Source organism: Eschrichtius robustus, chromosome 19 (assembly GCF_028021215.1).
Source record: "Eschrichtius robustus isolate mEscRob2 chromosome 19, mEscRob2.pri, whole genome shotgun sequence".
NCBI classification, from domain to species: Eukaryota; Metazoa; Chordata; class Mammalia; order Artiodactyla; family Eschrichtiidae; genus Eschrichtius; species Eschrichtius robustus.
In genome coordinates, this window is record NC_090842.1 from 17580027 (window position 1) to 17601624 (window position 21598).

At 41.7% G+C, this 21598-nt stretch overlaps 1 protein-coding gene across 1 annotated transcript; it reads left to right on the plus strand.

Moving 5' to 3' along the window:
* The first annotated feature begins 6340 nt into the window (after positions 1-6340).
* On the plus strand, positions 6341-15292 carry PSMD7 (proteasome 26S subunit, non-ATPase 7). Its single transcript, XM_068528374.1, has 7 exons — positions 6341-6528; positions 8639-8730; positions 9619-9711; positions 10398-10495; positions 11065-11145; positions 13126-13217; positions 14344-15292. The coding sequence occupies exons 1-7, from the start codon at positions 6455-6457 to the stop codon at positions 14780-14782; spliced, it is 969 nt and encodes a 322-aa protein (XP_068384475.1). The 5' UTR covers positions 6341-6454; the 3' UTR covers positions 14783-15292.
* Positions 15293-21598: the final 6306 nt, after the last annotated feature.

Below are 21598 nucleotides of genomic sequence, written 5' to 3' on the forward strand. Positions count from 1 at the left end.
ATGCCACAACTACTGAAGCCCGCACACCTAGAGCCCATGCTCCGCAACAAGAGAAGCCACCGCAATGAGAAGCCCGCGCACCGCAATGAAGAGTAGCCCCCGCTCGCCACAACTAGAGAAAAGCCCGCACGCAGCAACAAAGACCCAATGCAGCCAAAAATAAATAAATAGATAAAATTTTTTTAAATGGCCTTCAAGACATTTTAAAATGTTAAATAGATGAAACTAGTTGTTTGCTTATTTATATTTAATGAGTTCTTTTTAATAAAGCTGAAAGTGTGTGTAATTGAAAGAAGAGATAAATTCAAAATAAAGGTCTTTTTAAAATAAATAAATAAATAAAGGTCTTTGAGGCTCAAACCAAAGTAGCTCCCAAGGCTGAATCTGGCCTCCTGGGTTTTCTTTTATAGTCAACTGTTATAAGTGTTCCTACACCAACCTTAAAGTGTCCTGTTTTAATCGCAGCAGCCGCTAACACTGTTCCTGAAAGAAAATTAACTCTTCAGATGGGAGATTTCCTACGGTCTGCACACCGCAGTCTCTCTGGGCTTCATCCAAGACAGATGAACCGTGCTCCATTGTGGCCTCCTTGCAGGCTTTCAAAGCACAATGGAGAATGGTTTTCTAACATATTTGTACCACATAAGGGTTCCTGTGGAGAGTTCTATTTTCTGGATATAAACTAGAAATTGCTGTCATTTTTTTAGTTCTTTTTAATTTGCAGTTAAATGAAATATGACAATAACAAGAGGAATAGCAATCATGCAGGTATCCAGGGCCAACACATAAGGCCCATCACTTGTGTAAAGCATAAAACAAGGAAAATCTCTTTAAATGAATCCAATCTTTCTGCAAAAATTAGCCTTTTGAAAACTCAAACTGATCACCAATACATTTTAAAAGAGGAATTTTAAAAAACATATTTCCATAAACTAAATATACCTGAGGCAAAAGAAGGATAAAGAAACACTCGGCAAATGCAAAAGATGAATTTCAACTCTTGTTCTGCTGGATTACTTAAAATATAAACACCAGTTAATAAAAAGAAAAAAATTTTTTTTTTTTTTGGCCACGCCATGCAGCTTATGAGATCCTAGTTCCCCGACCAGGGATTGAACCCAGGCCCTTGGCAATGAAAGCGCAGAGTCCTAACCACTGGACCACCAGGAAATTCCCAAGAAAAAATTCTTATAGTCTGTTATAATATATAATAATGATAATGGGGCTTCCCTGGTGGCACAGTGGTTGAGAATCTGCCTGCCAATGCAGGGGACACGGGTTCGAGCCCTGGTCTGGGAAGATCCCACATGCCGCGGAGCAACTAGGCCCGTGAGCCACAATTACTAAGCCTGCGCATCCGGAGCCTGTGCTCCGCAACAAGAGAGGCCATGATAATGAGAGGCCCGCGCACCGCGATGAAGAGTGGCCCCCACTTGCCACAGCTAGAGAAAGCCCTCGCACAGAAACGAAGACCCAACACAGCCATAAATAAATAAATAATTAAATAATTAAAAGAAGCCTCTAAAAAAAAAATAATAATAATGATGATAATGACCCTACACTCTAATGATAACCATGTCTAACATATGCTGAGTTCTTACTGTGTTCCAAGAACTATGCTAAGCTCTCTATATCACAAGATAGACTTATTTTTGCCTGCTAAGCATTCATTCCCCCCTTGCAATTACAACATCCCCTTTTTCCTTCCCCACTCATGTGGTCATGGTGAGCTGATCCATCACAGTTGCACCATCTCCAAACTGATCCTAAACTGGACATTTAGAAAACTCTATTCCCTTGGGCACAGCAGTCAGTTCAGAGAGGCTCCCAGTCCCAGCAAGGCCAATCAAATTTCGTAAATAAAGGTTTGGAGTTCAAAACCTCCCTTCCTCTAAATATTTAAAGCTGTGACTATCTGTAGCCATCAAAATATTTCCCCGCCACTAGTAGGAAATCTGTCTGGAAATGGAACCAAAACACCGAAGGATGCTGAAAGGTGGAGAGAGAAACATCAGTGAGCCCTCTGGAACAAGCAGGGCCCTTGAACTTGCTGTTACATGAGATAATGAACTTCCCTTCACTTCAGCTGGTTAGAGTAGGGTTCCACTACCAGCAATTAAGAATCGTCTGGCTAGTGCACACACCTACAGCTAGCCTATGCAGTCACATGGGTCTACACCAACAGTCAGGGTCCCCTCAGCTGCTCACATGTCTGCAGTTAGCCCCAGCTCCTGCTGCTGGCCCTGTCCCTCACCACTGCATGTGTGTCTGCGGCAGGCCCCGCCCCCCACACAGGCACCTGCAGCTGGTCCCTACAGCCAAGCATGAATACACTGCCAGATCTGGCCACAACTGCTACCTCCACTGGTAGCAGCTGGACCTGGAGGCTCCACTGAAGACCTCAACAGCCCTTGCAGCTACTGCAGACCCCTCACAGCTCTCACCAAGGATCATGCAATTGTTGGTGTGGTGGACCCCAGCCGCCTAAGCCAACAAGTCACAACAAGTCACCCTTGGACCCAAAGGCTCTACTCACCCTCATTCTTAGCACCCCACACCACTAGACCCAGGGCCTAGCACACTCCAGACTGCCTTCACTCACAGATGAAGGTTTTTCCTTTCTGAAGTCAGTCCAGAAAGTCTGGAAGAGGTGACTGCTTCTTCAAAGGTAGAGACATCTATGCAAGGCTATAGGGAACACGAGGAATCAGGGCAACATGACACCACCAAAGAAAATGGTAAACTTCCAGCACCCGCAAGGATGTCTGAACCCCAGCAATGAATACAGCTTGACTAAAGGTGGTATATCTTCCTTTTTTTTTTTTCCCAAATCTAGTAAGATGATCAACAGAGGCTGCAGAGTTCAAAGTATTGCTGCCATGCATGCAGAACCATGATTCCATGTTCTGGACCTAAGAAAAATAAGAACTCTTTCAAGATACTAGGGTCTGTGGAGGGCTATCTCCCTAAATTGAAAGACAAAGGTGGATTAGAGAGATATGAACAAGATGGTGGCACAGGAATTTCTAGCACACATCCTCTCCCAGAAACATCAATTGGAACAACTATCCACATGCAAAAATACCTTCACAAGAGGTAAGAATTTCAGGTAAGGGATTACAGTACTTAATCCAATTTTAAAATGAGCAGAGGACCTGAATAGAGATTTTTTTTAAGACATACAAATGACTAACAGGTACATGAAAAGATGCTCAACACCACTAATCATCAGGGAAATGCAAGTCAAAACCATAATGAAATATCACCTTATACCTGTTAGAATGGCTATTATCAAAAAGACAGGAGATAAGAAGTGTTGGTGAGAATGTGGAGAAAAGGGAACACTTGGTGCACTCTTGGTGGGAATGTAAATTGATATAGCCACTATGGAAAAGAGTACGAAAGTTCCTAAAAAAACTAAAAATAGAACGACCATAATCCAGCAACCCCACTTCTGGGTATGTATCCAAAGGAAATGAAATCACTAACTCAAAGAGATGTCTGAATCCCCGTGTTCACTGTAGCATTATTCACAATGGCCAAGACATGGACACAACCTATGTGTCTGTTGATGCATGAATCAATAAAGAAAATGTGGCATATATCTATACTACTCAGCCATAAAAAGGAAGGAAATCCTGCCATTTTGTGACAAAATGGATGGATCTTGAGGGTATTATGGTAAGTGAAATGACAGATAGAAAGACAAATACTATAAGATCTCACTTATATGTGGAAATGAAAAAAGCAGAATCCACAGAAATAGAGAGTAGAATAGTTGCTGCCAGAGGCTGGGAGTTGGGGAAATGGGAGTTGTTGGTCAAAGAGTACAAACTTCCAATAATAAGATGGAAATCTAAGGTACAGTATGGTGACTATAGTTAACAATACTGTATTATATATTTGAAAGTTGCTCTTAAATGTTCTCACCACAAAAAGAAAATGGTGATTACGTGAGGTGATGGAAACGTTAACTAACCTTATTGTGGTAATCATTTTGCAATACATACGTGTATCAAATCATCACATTGTACACCTTAAACTTACACGTTATATGTCAATTACATCTCAATAAATTTGGGAAAAGGAGAATTTAACATTAAAAAAGAAAGACAGGGGCTTCCCTGGTGGTGCAGTGGTTAAGAATCTACCTGCCAATGTAGGCGACATGGCTTCGAGCCCTGGTCCGGGAAGATCCCACATGCCGCGGAGCAACTAAGCCCATGTGCCACAACTACTGAACCTGCACTCTAAAGCCCGCGAGCCACTACTACTGAGCCCACGCACCACAACTGCTGAAGCCCGCACACCTAGAGCCCATGCTCCGCCACAAGAGAAGCCACCGCAATGAGAAGCCCGCACACTGCAACAAAGAGTAGCCCCCGCTCGCCACAACTAAAGAAAGCCCGCGCACAGCAACAAAGACCCAACACAGCCAAAAATTAATTAATTAATTAAAAAAAAAAAGACATGGCATAAGGGATTAAGAGGCACAAACTATTATTATAAAATAAGCTACAAGGATATATTGTACAACATGGGGAATATAGCCAATATTTTATATTAACTATAAATGGAGTATAACCTTTAAAAACTGTGAATCACTATATTGTACACCTGTAACTTATATAATATTGTACATCAACTATACCTCAATAAAAAATAAAAATTTAAAAATTACATTTCTTTCTTTAAAAAAAGACAAAAACAGTCAAAGGAAAATAAAATGTATTATCCTTATGCTCTCATCAGATCCTCTTAAAGTTCAGAATTAAATGAACAAAAGAAAGTAGATTTCTTATATCTCCTTCTGCATTCCTCTGAATGAATATAGCCCCTAATAGTGGCTACAAAATCAGTTATGATTTCAAGTCAGTTCCATTAAAAAAGAAGAAAAAATAGGACAACATGAAAAATACCTTCCTTATGATTTCAAGTTGTCTTCTTTATACTCTAAATATTTTAGTCCAAAAACATCCTTCCTTTAGACTCCAATTCTTATGCCTTACCTGACACATAAGAAAAATCAAAATCAATCTTTGATCTTAAAAATTAGGGGGGGTAAACCCTTCCAAGGTCTTTTCATAAGTTACATGTCTACACTGTGTTGAATAGCATCACGTAAGAAATGAAACAAGAACATCTACTTTGATCCAGGCACTAAACACGAGCAAGCATGCTTTAACACATCACACAACGGGGCTGACTTAACATTTCCTTAATTTTAAAGTGCTATCGTCTTAAGTAGCAGCAATCATCTCACAGTCAAATCAAAAATATTAAAAGAAATGAGGAAGATGCAAAACAGTGTTCCCCAAAGTAGGAAGAGTTTATGAAATGAACGTGAGGGGTGGCGCCCAGAAAGAGTATCAAAAGCTCCCTAATTATACTGGAAGGAGGCTAAGGTTCAGAGCAGAAGTCTCCTTGTCATTCTTCAGAGAGGTCAGATCCTCTGTTGATACAGGGAAGGTAGAAGGCGTTTAAAAACAGGATAAACAATAAATAATTCACGTTGCTGAAGTATTGTTTTTGTTTACAGAAATGGCAACTTAAAGCCAGACAGAAAACTAAACTTGCATGGATTTTAAGTCATTTGCCTTCTTCCGCAAATAAGCTCAAGTCCTCTTTTCCTACATTTCCCCTTTTAGTCTTGTTTTTTCTCTTTCCCAGCTAACTATGAAAACATATTTCCTTATTGCTTTCCATCTTTTCGTCAATCTTTTTGTAAGTTTTTACTTTAAAATCAATCTGAATGATCTAACTCTAGGCACAAGCTGCATTCTTCTAACCCTTGTTAAATGGTAAGTAATATAAAGACAGGTGGGAAAATATAGACAGGTTGATTATTTGCTAAGTGTCCATGGTAAAGATTAAGGAGAAATTCCCCGACAATAAAATGAGATAAATTACCAAACCTACTTTAAGGGAATGCCCTAATGCTAGAGATTTAAAGTTAGTTCCTCTAAGAAATTCTGGAAGATTTTGACTAGAAGCGAAAGTGAACATTTTCTGAATGGTGGAAATATTACTTATTACTATTTACATTTTTCTTAGCATCTTCTCCAGTCTTCAGATGGGGGGGGAGGGGGAGGTGAGCTAGTAAGGCACTGAGGCGAAAAGCCGCAGCGGGTGACAGTACAGGCCAAACACCAGGAGGTCAACCTTTATCAGTCTCCAGTGTCCTGTTAGCTTTCATGACCTGGGAAACTCGCAGCCAGTCACCCGAGGCGGGTCCCGCCTTCCCCGGCACTTCCCCTCCTCAAGGTGGCGGCGGAAGCGACAATCCGAGCCCGACGCGCGCGGCACTCCGGGAGCGGAAGAAGGAGCCGCGCGGCGACGGCCCAACCGGAAGGGGAGGAGCCGGGCCTGGAGGATCCCGGAGAATCGTTGCTGTTCCGGCCGTCGGTGTCTGCGGGTCGCGGGGAGCAGGGCCTGGCGGGCGGGGTGTGTCGCGATGCCGGAGCTGGCGGTGCAGAAGGTGGTGGTCCACCCCCTGGTGCTGCTCAGTGTGGTGGATCATTTCAATCGGTGAGCGGGCGGCACGGGGCGTCCTACCGGGGCCGGTGGCGCCGCTGCTGCTGAGTCACGGCGCGCTGGGGATGGCGCGGCGGCCGTGGGGGCGCAGATGCACCGGGGGCGGCCCTGTGTCACCGAGGGGCCCAGACCAACTCCGTTCACGAAGCCCCAAGTCACCCGGCATCGTCTCCCCCGCCGTCCAGCCGGCACTCCGGGAACTGGGCTTCTCGTTCCTTTTACCCAGTCCGTACGATGCCAGAGTATGGGGGGCAGGCTTCACTTGCCCATGATCCCCAGGCCTCGTGCCCATCTGTCACCTCGTCCGCCCCTTTTCGCCTGAAAGACTCGGTGTCTGGTAGAAAAGCCCTTCAGACTCGCACTTTTTGCTTCTGAAGGCCGTCACCGAAATTCTGTTCTCAGCGCTCCGAAGGACTCCCTGGAAGAACTGTGATTTTAATTTAACTTGTGAAAGTTTCCAAGTGGGACTCTGGTTTGACGATAGCTTAAAACGTAGATGTTTTAAGTTTTAAAGTCAAGTTTTTCTTTTAAAAATGAGACCCGTTGGAGATGTTGGCATTAATGAATAAGAAAACATCCCACAGATGTTTCTTCCGCCTTCGCTTGCTTGTTTTTGAGCTGTTCGTCCCGCTGGACCTGTTACACGTGTTCATAAATTTTACAAGATAATTAACTGACTTGGAAAGTTGTAAGACCCAGTTGGGAGCATCTGCTGTAAAGTCATAGTTGCTAAGTGCCCATCCTCTTGCAACTTGCTTTGTACAACTCCCAATTCAACCAGAGCCAAAACCAAACTCAAGACTCCTGTGAGGTTCAGGGTCCCCAGTCCAGTTTCATTGCTTTGTAGCACCCTTAGCCTAACAGGATATGCGAGCTTTCCCACTGTACAATGATTAGTATTTTTCTCCTGTAGGATACTAGAGGTGCTAAGAGGGCAAGCATCTTTTCAGTTCTGTTCAGTAAATTCAGCAAACACTTGTTAAGGGCATAGTGAAGGCAGACACTGCAAGCTGCTCTGTCAGACAATTGCAGGGTTTTTTAAAACGCGAATGGATTTTTGTAGATCAAAAGAAAAGCCCATGAGTGTGGAAGTTTCCTTTGAACTTAGATTTCCCAAAAAATTAGAACCACCAGAATACGGAATCCTTAACTTTGGTCCAAACCCTAAATATAGTAAGCATTTATAAATTTGCCAGACCATATGTTTAGATAAATACAGTTAAATCAGTATGAAACCAGCAACTGTTAAGGAATTGTAGTTCATTTCACCGTGACTTTTGTCTTTGCTTTGAACATAGAATTGTATTGTTTCTGTATGTTACAATTGTTAGTGGTTAAAGGAGAATTCTACATGATGACCAATGAAATGAGATATAAGTGAAACACTTGCAGTTCCTTAGGACAGAAATCATTGAGGAGGTTTGATATGGAAATAAATATTCTGAAGTAGTCTTTCTGGTTCATTGAGCCCTCCTCCCAGTATGATTAGTCACCAGCTCACTTCCAACTTCTGCCTAATTAAGCCATTCAGAGACCACAAATGGCACACACATGCTTCTGGGTCAGAATCATTTTCTGAGCCCCTAAATGGTACAAAGAATTATAACATCTATTGGGGCTTGTTGACATAGATGTTCCAGAGAAGAGTTGGCAAGCTGGACCATAAAACTGGTTCAACTTTAGCATCTTTATCCCTGAAAAGATTTTTGAGGACAGAGAAGATGGGGAAAATTTAAAAGAGAAAGGTAAGCTGCAGAGGAAAAAATAAAAGTAAATGTGATTTCAAACACCAAATAACATTTAAAACCTTAAGATCTGGGGAGTTTTCATTTTCTCCATTTTAAATTTCTATAAAGTTTGAGATTTTTTTCCAAGCATGTCTTTCTTTGCAGTCAGCAGTGAAACTGCCAGTGTCCAAAGTTCACGAATTACCCATTATATTTATTAGAATTATTAAGGACTAACCCATTATATTTGTTTAGTGGGATTAATTCCCAGATAAGCTAAATTGTATCTGTACCATTGATATTTCCTGTTGGGTATCTTATTGTTGGTCCACTTCTGTCTGTGCCCCTCCAGACTGACCTTCTGTTTTCTCATTCAGAATAGGCAAGGTTGGAAACCAGAAGCGTGTTGTTGGTGTGCTTTTGGGGTCATGGCAAAAGAAAGTTCTCGATGTATCCAACAGTTTTGCAGGTAAAAGAAAAATTTGTCAATTATACCTCAGTTTTTTTTTAAATAAATAGGCAAATTTTACATTTTCTGAGTATGGTTAAAATGTCAGTTAACTTTTAAAAAGAAAGAAACTTTTGTGGTCTCCATTTTTTATTATAACCAAGCAATTCTATTTCAGAATTGCTTAAGTATAGAAAAGGGAGGCTAAAGGCTACACACTAAACTGGATAGTAAATATTTAAAACTTGCAGGCCATACGGTCTCCATTGCAACTGCTCAGCTCTGCTAATGTAGCAGGAAAGCAACTATAGACAGTATGTAGACAAACTAATACGTATATTGCAGTAAAACTATTAAAATAGGCAGCGGGTGTAGTTTGTCAACCACTGTACTAAACTATTAACCATGGTTATGGATAGGCAAGGGGGAGATAAAGACCTTATCTTTTACACTGTTTCATAAATCTTTATAAGAATGTATCCATATATTTTATGATTGAAGCAACAATAATAAAGAACAACAAAATAATTCCTGGCATGGCTGCTAGACTAGAGGTCACTAACTCCAGTGTCTAAAAGGATCAGGCAGTGATGTAATTTGCCAGACGGGAATATTAGGAAGTGATGGAGCTTTTAGCAAACTGAAGAATGTGTCCTTTACAAAGGGGGTGGCTTCTGTCTGGCTCTAGCCAGTTGCCGGGTCTTCCAGTTTTTCAAGAGAACCTTGAGGTCTCGATTTGTATGTGAAATCTTCCAGTTTTTACTAAAAGCAACTCAAAAATAATTTTAATACTGTGTTGGACAAACCAAAGACATGGATCAGATCTGGCCTAGGGGTCTACAGTTGTGATATGTGCCCTTAGAGTTCTGTCTAGCACCCTAAACTGTTTTTTGTTTTTTTTCTCTCTAGTCCCTTTTGATGAAGACGACAAAGATGATTCTGTCTGGTTTTTAGACCACGATTATTTGGAAAACATGTATGGAATGTTTAAGAAGGTCAATGGTAAGTGGCATTGTGGCACGTGTGTGTGTGTGTGTAGGTATATGTGTGCCCATAATGCCTTTTCTAAATTTCACTTTTCTTTGTTTAATGTCAAAGGCCCTTTCACTTAGCTAGACTGAAGTAAGACTAGTGGTAGTAGAGGAATGAGGTAGAATAAATGAGAAACTAGAGTAGCAATATAAAGCCAGCTAGACCACCTAGGCTTCAGGGGAGAGAGCTAGCCCTCTACAGCAGAAAAGCAAAGAATGGTCAGATAAAATCCACCTGCCCCTAGAGCTTTAGTACCACCAGGGTAAATATCTCTGTTACATGTGTCGCTTTCATTTTATTTCATTTCCGCAACCACATTGCTTTGGAAATGTTTATTCCCACAGCACTCACAGTTGTAATCTATGTGACATGAACTTGAATTCATTTATATATTGCCTTGGAATTGTTTTCTAGTTGTTTCATGTGTGACTGGTCTCCTAAACTAGTCTGAGATATGTATATCTCTAGATTTCCCCTGCTGTTTGTTTTCTGAGAATCCTGTTTTTGAGTTTTAGATTTCATAGGTATGTCAAGGTTTAGATGTCTGGAATTTCTGTAAAAGCTAGAGAACATAACTACTGGAGTTCTTACCCTTTTTGAGGGAAATATATAGATCTTTATGTAACAATTCAAAGCCACCAATTTTTCCTTCCCAGCCAGAGAAAGAATAGTTGGGTGGTACCACACAGGCCCTAAACTACACAAGAATGACATCGCCATCAATGAACTCATGAAAAGATACTGCCCTAACTCAGTAAGTGTACTCCGTCTTTAAAACTCTTGACTCATATTCGTTGCCAGCTAACTCAAGAAAAAGCATCCTAGGAAGGATTTGGATAATGAATCATTTCACCACTTTTTCTCTATAAGCTTGTGTTAATTTGCAGTGTTTTGTGTAGTATACGGTAACCCAGTGTATTTAGTAAGTTAAACATCTGTTCAGTGCTAGGTATATAAGTTATCTTCCTTAATCCTCTCAGTAACTGTATGAGATTGTTATCCTCTTTACAATGAGAAAACAGGTTCAGAATGGTTAGTAAGGTCTTCTAAGTGTGGGGCTGGGATTAAAATGCTGGCTTTCTTGATTCTAATCTCCTTCTGCTTGATAACCTCACTATACTACCTCTCAGCTTGTTAATGGATGGGGTTGAAGAGCAGAGCAAATAAGATAATTTGAAATGTAAAGTTATTTTTTTTTTTCTGAAAATTCTGGCTTATATCTGGTTGAATGAATAAAAAAGCGTCAGCAATCATCAGAATGGCTGCAGTTATTCCTTACGTGCTCAGTATGAGGTGATTTGCTAAGATTTGTTTTTCTGCCAGGTATTGGTCATCATTGACGTGAAACCAAAGGACTTGGGACTGCCCACAGAAGCATATATTTCGGTGGAAGAAGTTCATGATGTAAGTCATCTTGCTGTGAGCCTAGGAGATTAGATTTGCTACTTTTAGGGCCATTGGGGTTTTTTTTTTTTCCATTTTCAAGTCAACAGATACTTTATAACAAAGAAAAGGTTATTGGTTTCTGTCAGTAGTTTGATATTATGTTTTTTTCCCCCAAATTTGAGTCACCAAATTTTAGAAATAGGACCATAGAAATCTAAAGTCCCCTTTTACAAATGAAATTGAGACAAAAGTAGTCAAATGATTGCCCAGAGATGTTCTCAGCAAAGTAAATGCAGAGCCTGGTGAGCTTGGTCTTAATCTAATGCAGTTTCCACTGTTGGCCCACCTATATAGTGACCATATTAACTATCTAGTCTATAGCCAATCCCTATAGACTAGATCCTAGGTTTTCAAATAGAGTAAGAGCTGCCAGGAGCTAGATGGCAAAACCCATCTGTATGATTTGACACCTGTATAGTCAGCTCCATGACATTCAGTACCAGCTGTGTGGTCTGTTAGCTTGTTTCTTGGGTATGGACATGAAGAGCTGCCAGAATAGCTTTTCTCTATTTCCAAGAAAATTGAACTCAAATTCTAGGATAGGATTTGATGTGAAATTGTATATGAGTTGTATTTTGAGCGTAAAATATTTGCACTTAGGGTGTGCAAAGAGCTCAGTCTTGAATTTCCAAAGTTGAACGGACAGACTAAAGGCTGTCTTTCTTCCTTATGGTTATCCATATATTCAGTTTTAAAATCTGGAAAAGGCTTTGTTAAGTTAGTTCCCTTCAGGTGTTCCTTGCACTGAGCTCTGTGCTCCTATTGCTCTTTGCCTTGCTTCCAGAGAGCTTAGATCCAAATTTATTGCCTAGTTGCAGTAAGACTTTCATCCCTGGTCTTGGTATAGTTGTTATAAGTTAAATTTTACCCTGCCTCTTTCAAAAAGGAATTAGAGGCTGCTTATACATACACATGCACATGCATGCACGCACTCGCACACACACACACCAATGAAACAAGATCTTTCAATAGAGAGGATGGAGGGGATGTAAGGGTCATATAATAAGATGAAGCCAGGGAAAATCAGTACATGAAAAGACATGCCACGAAGTCCTGCACGAGTGTTGAAGGCTCTGACCATCCTAGCATACAAAGCCAAGAGGAAGATGCCATTTGCAGGATTCACACTGTCCTGGGTAAAATAACAACAGCTAATGTTTATACTTAGTGTAAGTGAAGTGACTTTCCCAAGATCTCACTGCTCCCTTATCACACATGGCGAGCCAGGCTTTGAATCTAAGCAGCCTGGCTAGTGTCTGTGCACTCACTGCTTTGCTGTCATGCCTCACACACATTTTACAGCCTTTACAGGAGATGTACAGCCTCTTCTGGCACTAGATCTGAGAAAAGTTTCTCCTAAGTCCCATCAAGAAATCACTAAGTGATACAGCAAACCACATCCACTAATGGGTTCCTTGACTAATTCAGGTCACCAGAAAATCAGTTATTCTAACCACATTGCTTTGGTGCTCTGACCATTTGACCCAAGGGACAACAGATGGTTAAAAGTTGTATCTTCTGACATGAGCTTGCCTCAACTACAGGTGTTCTGAATATTGCCTATTTTAGAATGAACGCTTATAAGTCCTTAAAATTTAGCTGAATCAAGACTTCCCTGATGTTTGAATCAAGACTTCCCTGATGTTCAACTCTACTGCAGGCTTGAGAGAATATCAAGATTTTCCTTAGAAATAAACTAATGATGATTCCCCACTACACCTCCTCCCTGAGCAGGACCACTGTGACTTCAGCTTATAAGTCACAGTGCTTTGAAAGCTTTCAAAGCAAACTTTACCCACCCTTGCCATGAAAAAGCCAGTAATGACACCCATGAAGTGATTTGGCTTAAAGCAGAAGAATCAAGGCATGAAAAGGAACATGTGCCAGTTTGTTCATTTGTTTGTAAGTAAATAACTGTAGTTAAGTCTCCTCTCCCAGGATGGAACTCCAACCTCAAAAACATTTGAGCACGTGACCAGTGAAATTGGAGCAGAGGAAGCTGAGGAAGTCGGAGTTGAACACTTGTTACGGTGAGACTTCAGGACAGCATCAGAATCAGCAGCAGCCCAAGACGCTGCTCAGTGTAAAGAAGAGATCTGTATCAGGAATAGGGAGACCTGGGTTCTAGTCCTGGGCCATCTCTAAAGTGTCCTGAGTTATGATTTATGAGTTTGTGGACAGCACACCTTGTCTGGAAGCTGTAATGCTGGCTGTGACGGGAACAGATGTGTGAATTATTTAAAAGCAAACATGTGCTCTTTCAGTGTACCTCCTTTTCAATGACTGTAGCTAGCCAGTTTTCTGCAGAGAATCTGCATCTTGGACTGGGATGGATGGACGGATGGATTGATTGATTTAAATTTATATTTTATTTATTTTTGGCTGCATTGGGTCTTCATTGTTGCACGTGGGCTTTCTCTCGTTGCGGCGAGCAGGGACTACTCTTCGTTGCCATGCATAGGCTTCTCACTGCCGTGGCTTCTCTTGTTGCGGAGCACAGGCTCTAGGCACGTGGGATTCAGTAGTTGTGGCACACGGACTCCGTAGTTGTGGCTCGCAGGCTCAGTAGTGGCACACGGGCTTAGTTGCTTCGCAGCATGTGGGATCTTCCTGGGCCAGGGCTCAAACCCACATCCCCTGCATTGGCAGGCGGATTCTTAACCACTGTGCCACCAGGGAAGCCCTGGGGTTTTATTTTTAAATCCTCTGCTTACATAACCCTGACTTACTTGAAATGGTCATAGATTTTCTCAAACAATAAGATGCCTTCCAGTTCAAAAAGTTACTGCTGACTGATTTAAAAGCTTCTCCCAACATCATATAGATGCAGGTGGAGAAAATGCCACCCTTTTTAGGAACAGGGAACTTGAAGTAGAGAGGGTTTTTTTTTTGTTTTTTTAGTGAAAATGATTTCAGTTTACCTCTCTCTTTTCTTTTGAAGAATGCCCTGTGATGAGAAAGATAAAACATATTCCTCCAAATGAAAACAAGATTAAGGCAATTTTACTCAAATCTTTATCAAATGGGGAAGTAACATTTTTCCTTTGGAAAACTTGCCCCTCCTCACAAACTTAGTATTTCCTTAGAATGTGAAAATCTGCGTGATAGTACAGGACACTGATGTATTTTCCTGCCCTTTCTTGTGGGTTCCTACAGAGACATCAAAGACACTACAGTGGGCACTCTTTCCCAGCGGATCACAAACCAGGTCCATGGTTTGAAGGGACTCAATTCCAAGCTTCTGGATATCAGGAGCTACCTGGAGAAAGTGGCCACAGGCAAGCTGCCCATCAACCATCAGATCATCTACCAGCTGCAGGACGTCTTCAACCTGCTGCCAGATGTCAGCCTGCAGGAGTTTGTCAAGGCCTTTTACCTGAAGACCAATGACCAGATGGTGGTGGTGTATTTGGCCTCGCTGATCCGTTCCGTGGTCGCCTTGCACAACCTCATCAACAACAAGATCGCCAACCGGGACGCAGAGAAGAAAGAAGGGCAGGAAAAAGAAGACAGCAAAAAGGATAGAAAAGATGACAAAGAGAAAGATAAGGAAAAGAGTGATGTAAAGAAAGAAGAGAAAAAGGAGAAAAAATAAAACATGTAGCTTTTTAATTTGTAAATTAAAATCTTATAAACTAACTCATTGTGCCGCCAGAGGGTTCTTTTCACTTTAAGTGCAAAAGCTGTATTGATGAGAGCTCTCTGGATAGAGAGACTAATCTTGTACCTGAACTGCAGCTTAGGCTGCTCTGAGTTGGGAATGTGATAGCTCAGGCTTCAGACTGTGTGAGAAAAGTGAAGAGACATAAACGTAACATTTTTAGTACTCTTCCTGCTTTTATCTATAAGACCAGGAGTTGAATTTTCCCCATCTCAAGAGACTCTTGGGGTCTGTTTCTGGGAGTCTGCAAAATTGCAAAATGGAATGCACGAATTCCATAAGTACTCTGCCTCAGAACACCTTGAGGTCTGACCCTCTGGACTCTGTTGAGAGTACCACCCCACGGGACTTCTTGGACCCGTAGCTCTGGCATTCTCGGGGCTTGGGATCCATCTCAAGATATTGTTTACCTTCGAAGACACAATTAAATGGCTTGGTTTTTAAGTCTGTGTTCTGGTCGTTTTTGACTCTGGGTGTGGTGATCCGTTGTTTTCAGAAGCAACCAAGACAGTCTTTAATTGAAGCTGCCTTAAAGAATTATTTTAGACTGAATCTTTTATGAAAGCACCTCATTCCTTTAAAAACAGACAGCTGTAGGGAGGAGAGCTCTCAACTGAGCCCAGAAGACCTGTGTCCTAGTTAATGCTTCAGATTCCTCATCTGTGAAGTCCCTAGAACAGTTTTTTATAAGAGACACATTCACTTACTATTGCAGTAGGTCTAAGTACGTCAGGCCACAAGGTTAGTGGGGATGGAACAAAGTCTCCCCAAAGTAAGTTTGAAGATACTTAATCATTTGACTTACAGCTGTCACTTGGATATTAATTTCCTTTCTTGAGCGATTAGAACCTCCCTAAGAGTTCTCTAGTGCACCATATGGACTGTCAATGTTCAGGTATTTAAGAATATAATGGCACTAAAACTAAGTCAGTGGAATCTCATAAACCACTTCATAATGTTATAATGCCTCAAAGTTACTGGAAGCATCCATTTTTAATCCACAGACCTGCCTGCCAAAGAACTAGTTGAAATTTGGGGGCTGATGTAGAGCTGAGCTTTTATCCTACACAAATAGGAGCACCCACATCAGTGGTCTCTTCAAGGTTCATTAAGATTCTGAGAAAAAAAAGAAATAGTAAAGGGAAAAAAACTAGAGAACCAAGTTTTGTCTACTGCAGCAGTCAAAAGTCAGATGGTTGTTCTATCTAACCGAATAAAAGAAATACAAAATACATAGTTCAAAGCTTGAGGTGCATGAGATGCATTTAAAATGACAGGAGTGTGTTGAAGTTTTTGAGATTTGGTTGCCATGTTTAGAACAGACTGAGAAAGGGAAACTCTCCACGGTGGGCAGGAAAGAGCCAGGATGCAATGATTCTGAGGCTAGGCAGCGGGAAGGAGGAGAATGTCATCCCAAAGAGTGGGTCCTTTATGTAGGATCGGGGGCAACTTGAGACCACACAGGATCATATCCACCTTTAGTAGTATGATCTGCACTTAAAAAGCTTTCCCAGGGTCTAACAGGACAATGCCACAGGCTTTTAGTTTGTCACCATTTGATAAATTGGAATGTTTATTGAGCATATAAGAATGTGGGAATACCCAGGCCTTGTTATATTTAATAATTTGAGCCACATGTGGCAACATTGACTTCTACCTTCCTAACAGGCTCTTCAGTTCCTACTTCTAACAAAATTCATTTGTAGCCTCTAGAGTCACGTAGGCTCATTTTCTAAGGCAAAATTGCTGCCATCCTATATAAGGGGGGTGAGCCTTGTAAGAATATTGATGAAGTCTTGCTTATACAAATAGCGGCTCACTTGACTGCAAAACCCATGGCCCTCACCTAAAATAAAGCCATGTGTTTGGATAGCTCAGCAGTCTCGAGATTTCTAAACTACTTCTGTTGTTTTTGAACACATTGAAAAAGTATCCTAGAAAAAGTCTGATCCCAATTCTGGACCTCATATCCAGAGTTATGACATTCCCTTCCTTCCATTTTCAAAACATTCCACAATGACTTAGGGAGTTCAGGCTGCTCCTGCTACACACGTTACAGAGAGGAGGGCATTTATTCCTTACTAGTTTTCTGTCTGATAACTAACATCTGAAATATCCCTAAACTTAGAGGTCAGTTATCCTTAGTGAAAAGATGGATACTATCAGGGTGGAACAACAGCTTTGGGCCCACTAATTAGTTAAATGTTCTTTCATTTTACTCAGATCATCAATCACTATAGGGACAAAGGGAAGTAATCGTCATTGAAGGACTACCATATTACTTCTCCAATGTGCCAGATGCAAAGTAAACCTTTCCAGCGGGAATTAGCAACCCCAGAATCTCACTCTCGTTTCTGGAGGACCCTCCAGCTATGAGAACTTAGCCGTGCACAATTACCTTCACTTCAAATAAAAGAACTTATTAACACAGGTCCTCATAAAAGAATGAAAGATCCTATTCACTTGGAAGTTACGAACAGGCCTTTTCTTCTACCATTTTCCCACGAAAAGATCTATGAAGCAGAAATAAGGCCTGAGAATGAACCTGCGGTTGCTAACCAAACTACTCCATCTGCCCCTGACACAGGAAACAGGAAGGATATGGGACGTGTTGGGGAAGTAGAGAAGCATCTGATTTATGTGACCCACAAGAGAATATCTCTACAGCCTCCCTAAACAAATTCATTCCAAATTATTATACATAATATAGGCAAGTGCTGATTTCCGTATCTATGCCTTTCAACTCTCAGCATTTATCTATTTTGCCTGGAAGAAGCACTGAGTTCATATCTTTCAAAAAAACAAACAAACAAAAACTAATGGCTATTCCCATCGGGGGAGTAGGTAGAAAAATGACTCCGGAAACAGGGAAATGGAAGTAGGGAAAGAAAATAGAGGAAAAGAAAGGAAAAGGAAACTACGTTAGTTAGTGTGTTTCCAAGTCCTAAGTCAAGAGAAATCTTTCTCTGAGCATTCCTCTTTGGAGCCAATCTGTTCTTCAACACTAGATGGCACCATTGACTAATCTCATCTTGGCAAGAGAATCATTTGATTGCCAGTTCAACATGGAATTGGGAACCATCCCCAGAGTTGCTTCCCACCACTTCTGCTTTTGGCTGCAACCATCCCGGCTAGACTTTGAAGGAATCTGGAGAGCATATGGGTGCAAAAAAATTGGGTCAAGTTGCCACACCTTCACCCCTGCTGTACTCTACTATATACTACTGCTTGGGCAATAAATATACAAGGTTTTCTCTGCCCTTCGGATAGTTCATGCTTTGATTTTCCTCACTACTGATACCACTCCTGATTTCTTTAAGGACCATATCCAGTGGAGTGCTGGTAAATGTGTAACAACCAGGTCTCTAAAAGAGAGGAGGAAGGATATTGATTTCTGGCCTTTTCCAATTTCCCTGGTGTAAATACTCCCACCATGGCTGATTTCAAAACCAACATGAATGGGGAAAAGATGCATACTAGCACAACGTTACATACTATTACCTAAATATGGATACAAGAGCTAAAAATAACCTCAAGAACACAGATGATAGTAAACCATAGTAAAATGATTAAGCTATGATGCATAGTGAGTATTTATTACCCTTTTCAGATATCATTTATTTCATTGTAAATTTATACAATTTGCCTACTGCATGAGAATCTCTGGTAATCTGTGTTTTTAAGAAATAGGTGGTCTCTGCACATATGGAAGTTAGAGAACCTTTATTTTGATGTAGATAAACCTACCAACTTTTTTGCCTTATCGTTAGCACTTTGTGGATCATATTTAAGAAGTCTTTTCCCAGCTCAAGATCTCTTCTCGTACATATATGTCTATTACACTCCACAAAGTGTCTTCCTTCTCTGCAACTTAGCACCAGTGTCTACCTCTCTATATGCTACAGCTAGTATCTGATCAATGATAACATAATTTGGCTAAACTTTTAACCAAAATAACCAACTAACATCCTCAGTTCATCTATTATCCCCTCCTTCCTCATTTTCAACCCTGGCTTTATCCCTACCTCTTACCCCACAGCAGATAAAGACTCCAGTACTGTATCACACACTTGAAAGTTGCTAAGAGAGTAGCTCTTAAATGTTCTCACCACATCCCAGACTTAAATGGTCTCGACAACAACAACAAAGTGCTAACTATGTGAGGTGATGGATGCATCAACTAACCTTACTGTGGTAATCATTTTGCAATATATTCATGAATCAAGTCACCACATTATACACCTTAAACTAACACGTTGTATCAATTGTATCTCAATAAAGCTGGAAAAAAAAATACTTATCCAGGGGTTTCCTGTAGCCCATGGCAGACAGCCGATGCCTCAAGGATCTGTGCCCCTGTTCAAGAGTAGGGACGGGGGACTCCCCTGGCGGTCCAGTGGTTAAGACTCTGCACTTCAAATGCAGGGGGTGCAGGTTTGATCCCTGGTCGGGTAACTAAGATCCCACATGCTGCACGGTACGGCCAAAAGGTAAAAAATAAAAAATAAATTTAAAAACATAAAATTAAAAAATATTTTTTAAAAAAGAGTAGGGACAGGATAAAAGTTTAATGCATATGCTACTTCTCTCCCACCCCATAATACCCCGTATTTTAACCAATGTGAACCAATCACAAGAGTTGGCAAACAACCACGACTATAAAAACCGAAAGTTCAAGGATGAAATTAATTCCCTCCCAGAAGAAAAGGACACGTCTATACCCACAACTCACCAGGGCCCAGATGCTCACGAGGGAGGCACCACTGAGGTGGGAGATGTGCCCCTTGAACCAACCCCCATGGGGGTCCTGGGGTTGCAAAGGCCGTCCTTCAGGTGTATTCACTGCTGCAGTGGCACCATCTATCCTACTGCTCACCCTGTGATTGTACAGAAAACGGACCCAAAATTGTCCTTGAGAGACTGGACATGACTCTTGCCAACTGGGTTTGGCTGGGAGCCCAGATAAGAATGAATAACAACCCAAGGCAGAGCGCCACAGTCGCAGGCTGGGCCAGACCCAAGGCCTCTGAGGCCATCGGTGCTACCTGGGAAGTGATGTCAGGCCACAGGCTGGGGGCGGGGATTGAAATGACTCCCACTTCCCAGTATTTTCTTTCCCCAAGAAAAGGAAGAAGAGTGATACTGGTACCTTTTTGCCTATATTCCTGGTTAGTGTGATTTTTTGAACTACAGATAATCTCCATGCCATGGCTCTTTCATTATTAAAAATCATGGCCACATTCAGGACCTGGGACTTGGAAGAAATGCTAATCCAAGGACATTTAATCTGACCTAGGATAGTGTATTAGTTATCTATTGCTGCATAACAAATTACCATAAACTTTAGCAGCTTAAAACAATACATATTAGTATCTCACAGTTTCTCTGGGTCAGGAGCCCAGGCAGGGCCTAGCTGGGTCCTCTGCTCAGCGATGCTCACAGATGGCCATCAAGGTGTTGGCTGGGCTGCTGCCGTCTCAAGGTTCTAAGAGCGTGTAGTTGCTGGCAGGATTCAGTTCCTCACGGGCTGTTGGGCTGCGGGCCTCAGTTCCTCGCTGGCTGTTGACACAAAGGGGCCCTCAGTCCCTTGCCATGTGGGCCTCCCCACCATGGCGGCTTGCTTCATCGAAGTACACAAGCCAAGAAGGCAGTGGAGAGTCAGCTAGCAAGAAGTAGATCCAAATCCTTTGTAAATTAATCACAGAAGAGAGAGCCCATCACCTTTACCATATTCTATTGGTTAGAAGCAAGTCTCTAGACCACTCCCACTCAAGGGGAGGGGATTATACCACAAGGGTGTGCATACCAGGAGGGGGTCATGGGGGGGCCACCTAAGAAGCCTGCCTCCTGCAGATAAAAACAAGAATTCACCAGGGTACTCCACAGTCGACTACAGTGGGTTTTTCATTTTTAATTTCAGTGCCTAATGAAAGCCTTAGAATAAAGATAATGTTAATAGAAAATACAGAAGTAAAACATTCCTCATTTATATGCAGGACTACCTATTGCTCCCAGTGGCTTTGGAGATAACAAACCAAACCAAAACAAAACAAAACAAAATCCCTGGAGTTAGGAACCAAGTCAGTGCTCTTAAGAAGTGAGGTGCAAAATCATGGCTGATTAGCAAAAATCAGTTCTCACATGTATTTATCCTTTCTCCCTCCCAAGACCCCACTAAAATGAGAGTGAATGAATGTCAAAGATTTCCCATTTGGCCCTTGCCATTTGGCCCAAGTTCAGAGGTAGCATCTGTGAGGTGGACAAGGGAATTCGACACATTTCTGGAAGGAGGAATGCAGGAGCACCGGCCGGGCAGCAGGAGCCCCAGCTTCAAATTCATGTGGAAGGAGCCTAGCCAAAAGGGTTCTGAGCGGGGAAAGGCTCAGGCCTAAGATCGGAGTTAGTGCCATGGGGGTAAACATGACAGCTTAGTCGAAAGTCAATATAATGAAACAGCCAAGCCCGCTTTGGGACCTCTCTGCACAGCTGCAAGCTGCCCACAGGCAGACCTATAGAAAGGAAAGGAAGCTAACTGAGAGAGCAGATGAAGCATCTCCTCTCCCTCTCCGGCCTCGCTAAAACAACAGTGAAGAAAGCTTTATGAAAGTCTTAATCCACAAAGGCAAAGAGAACATAAGAGGATTCAGCAGTGGACAAGGTTGTTTAACAAAGTGTTCAAAGGTGGAGTGTAAGCAACCAAGGAGAAGTCTTAACCTAAGACACTGCAGAGGGAGACGCAGACAGAAGATG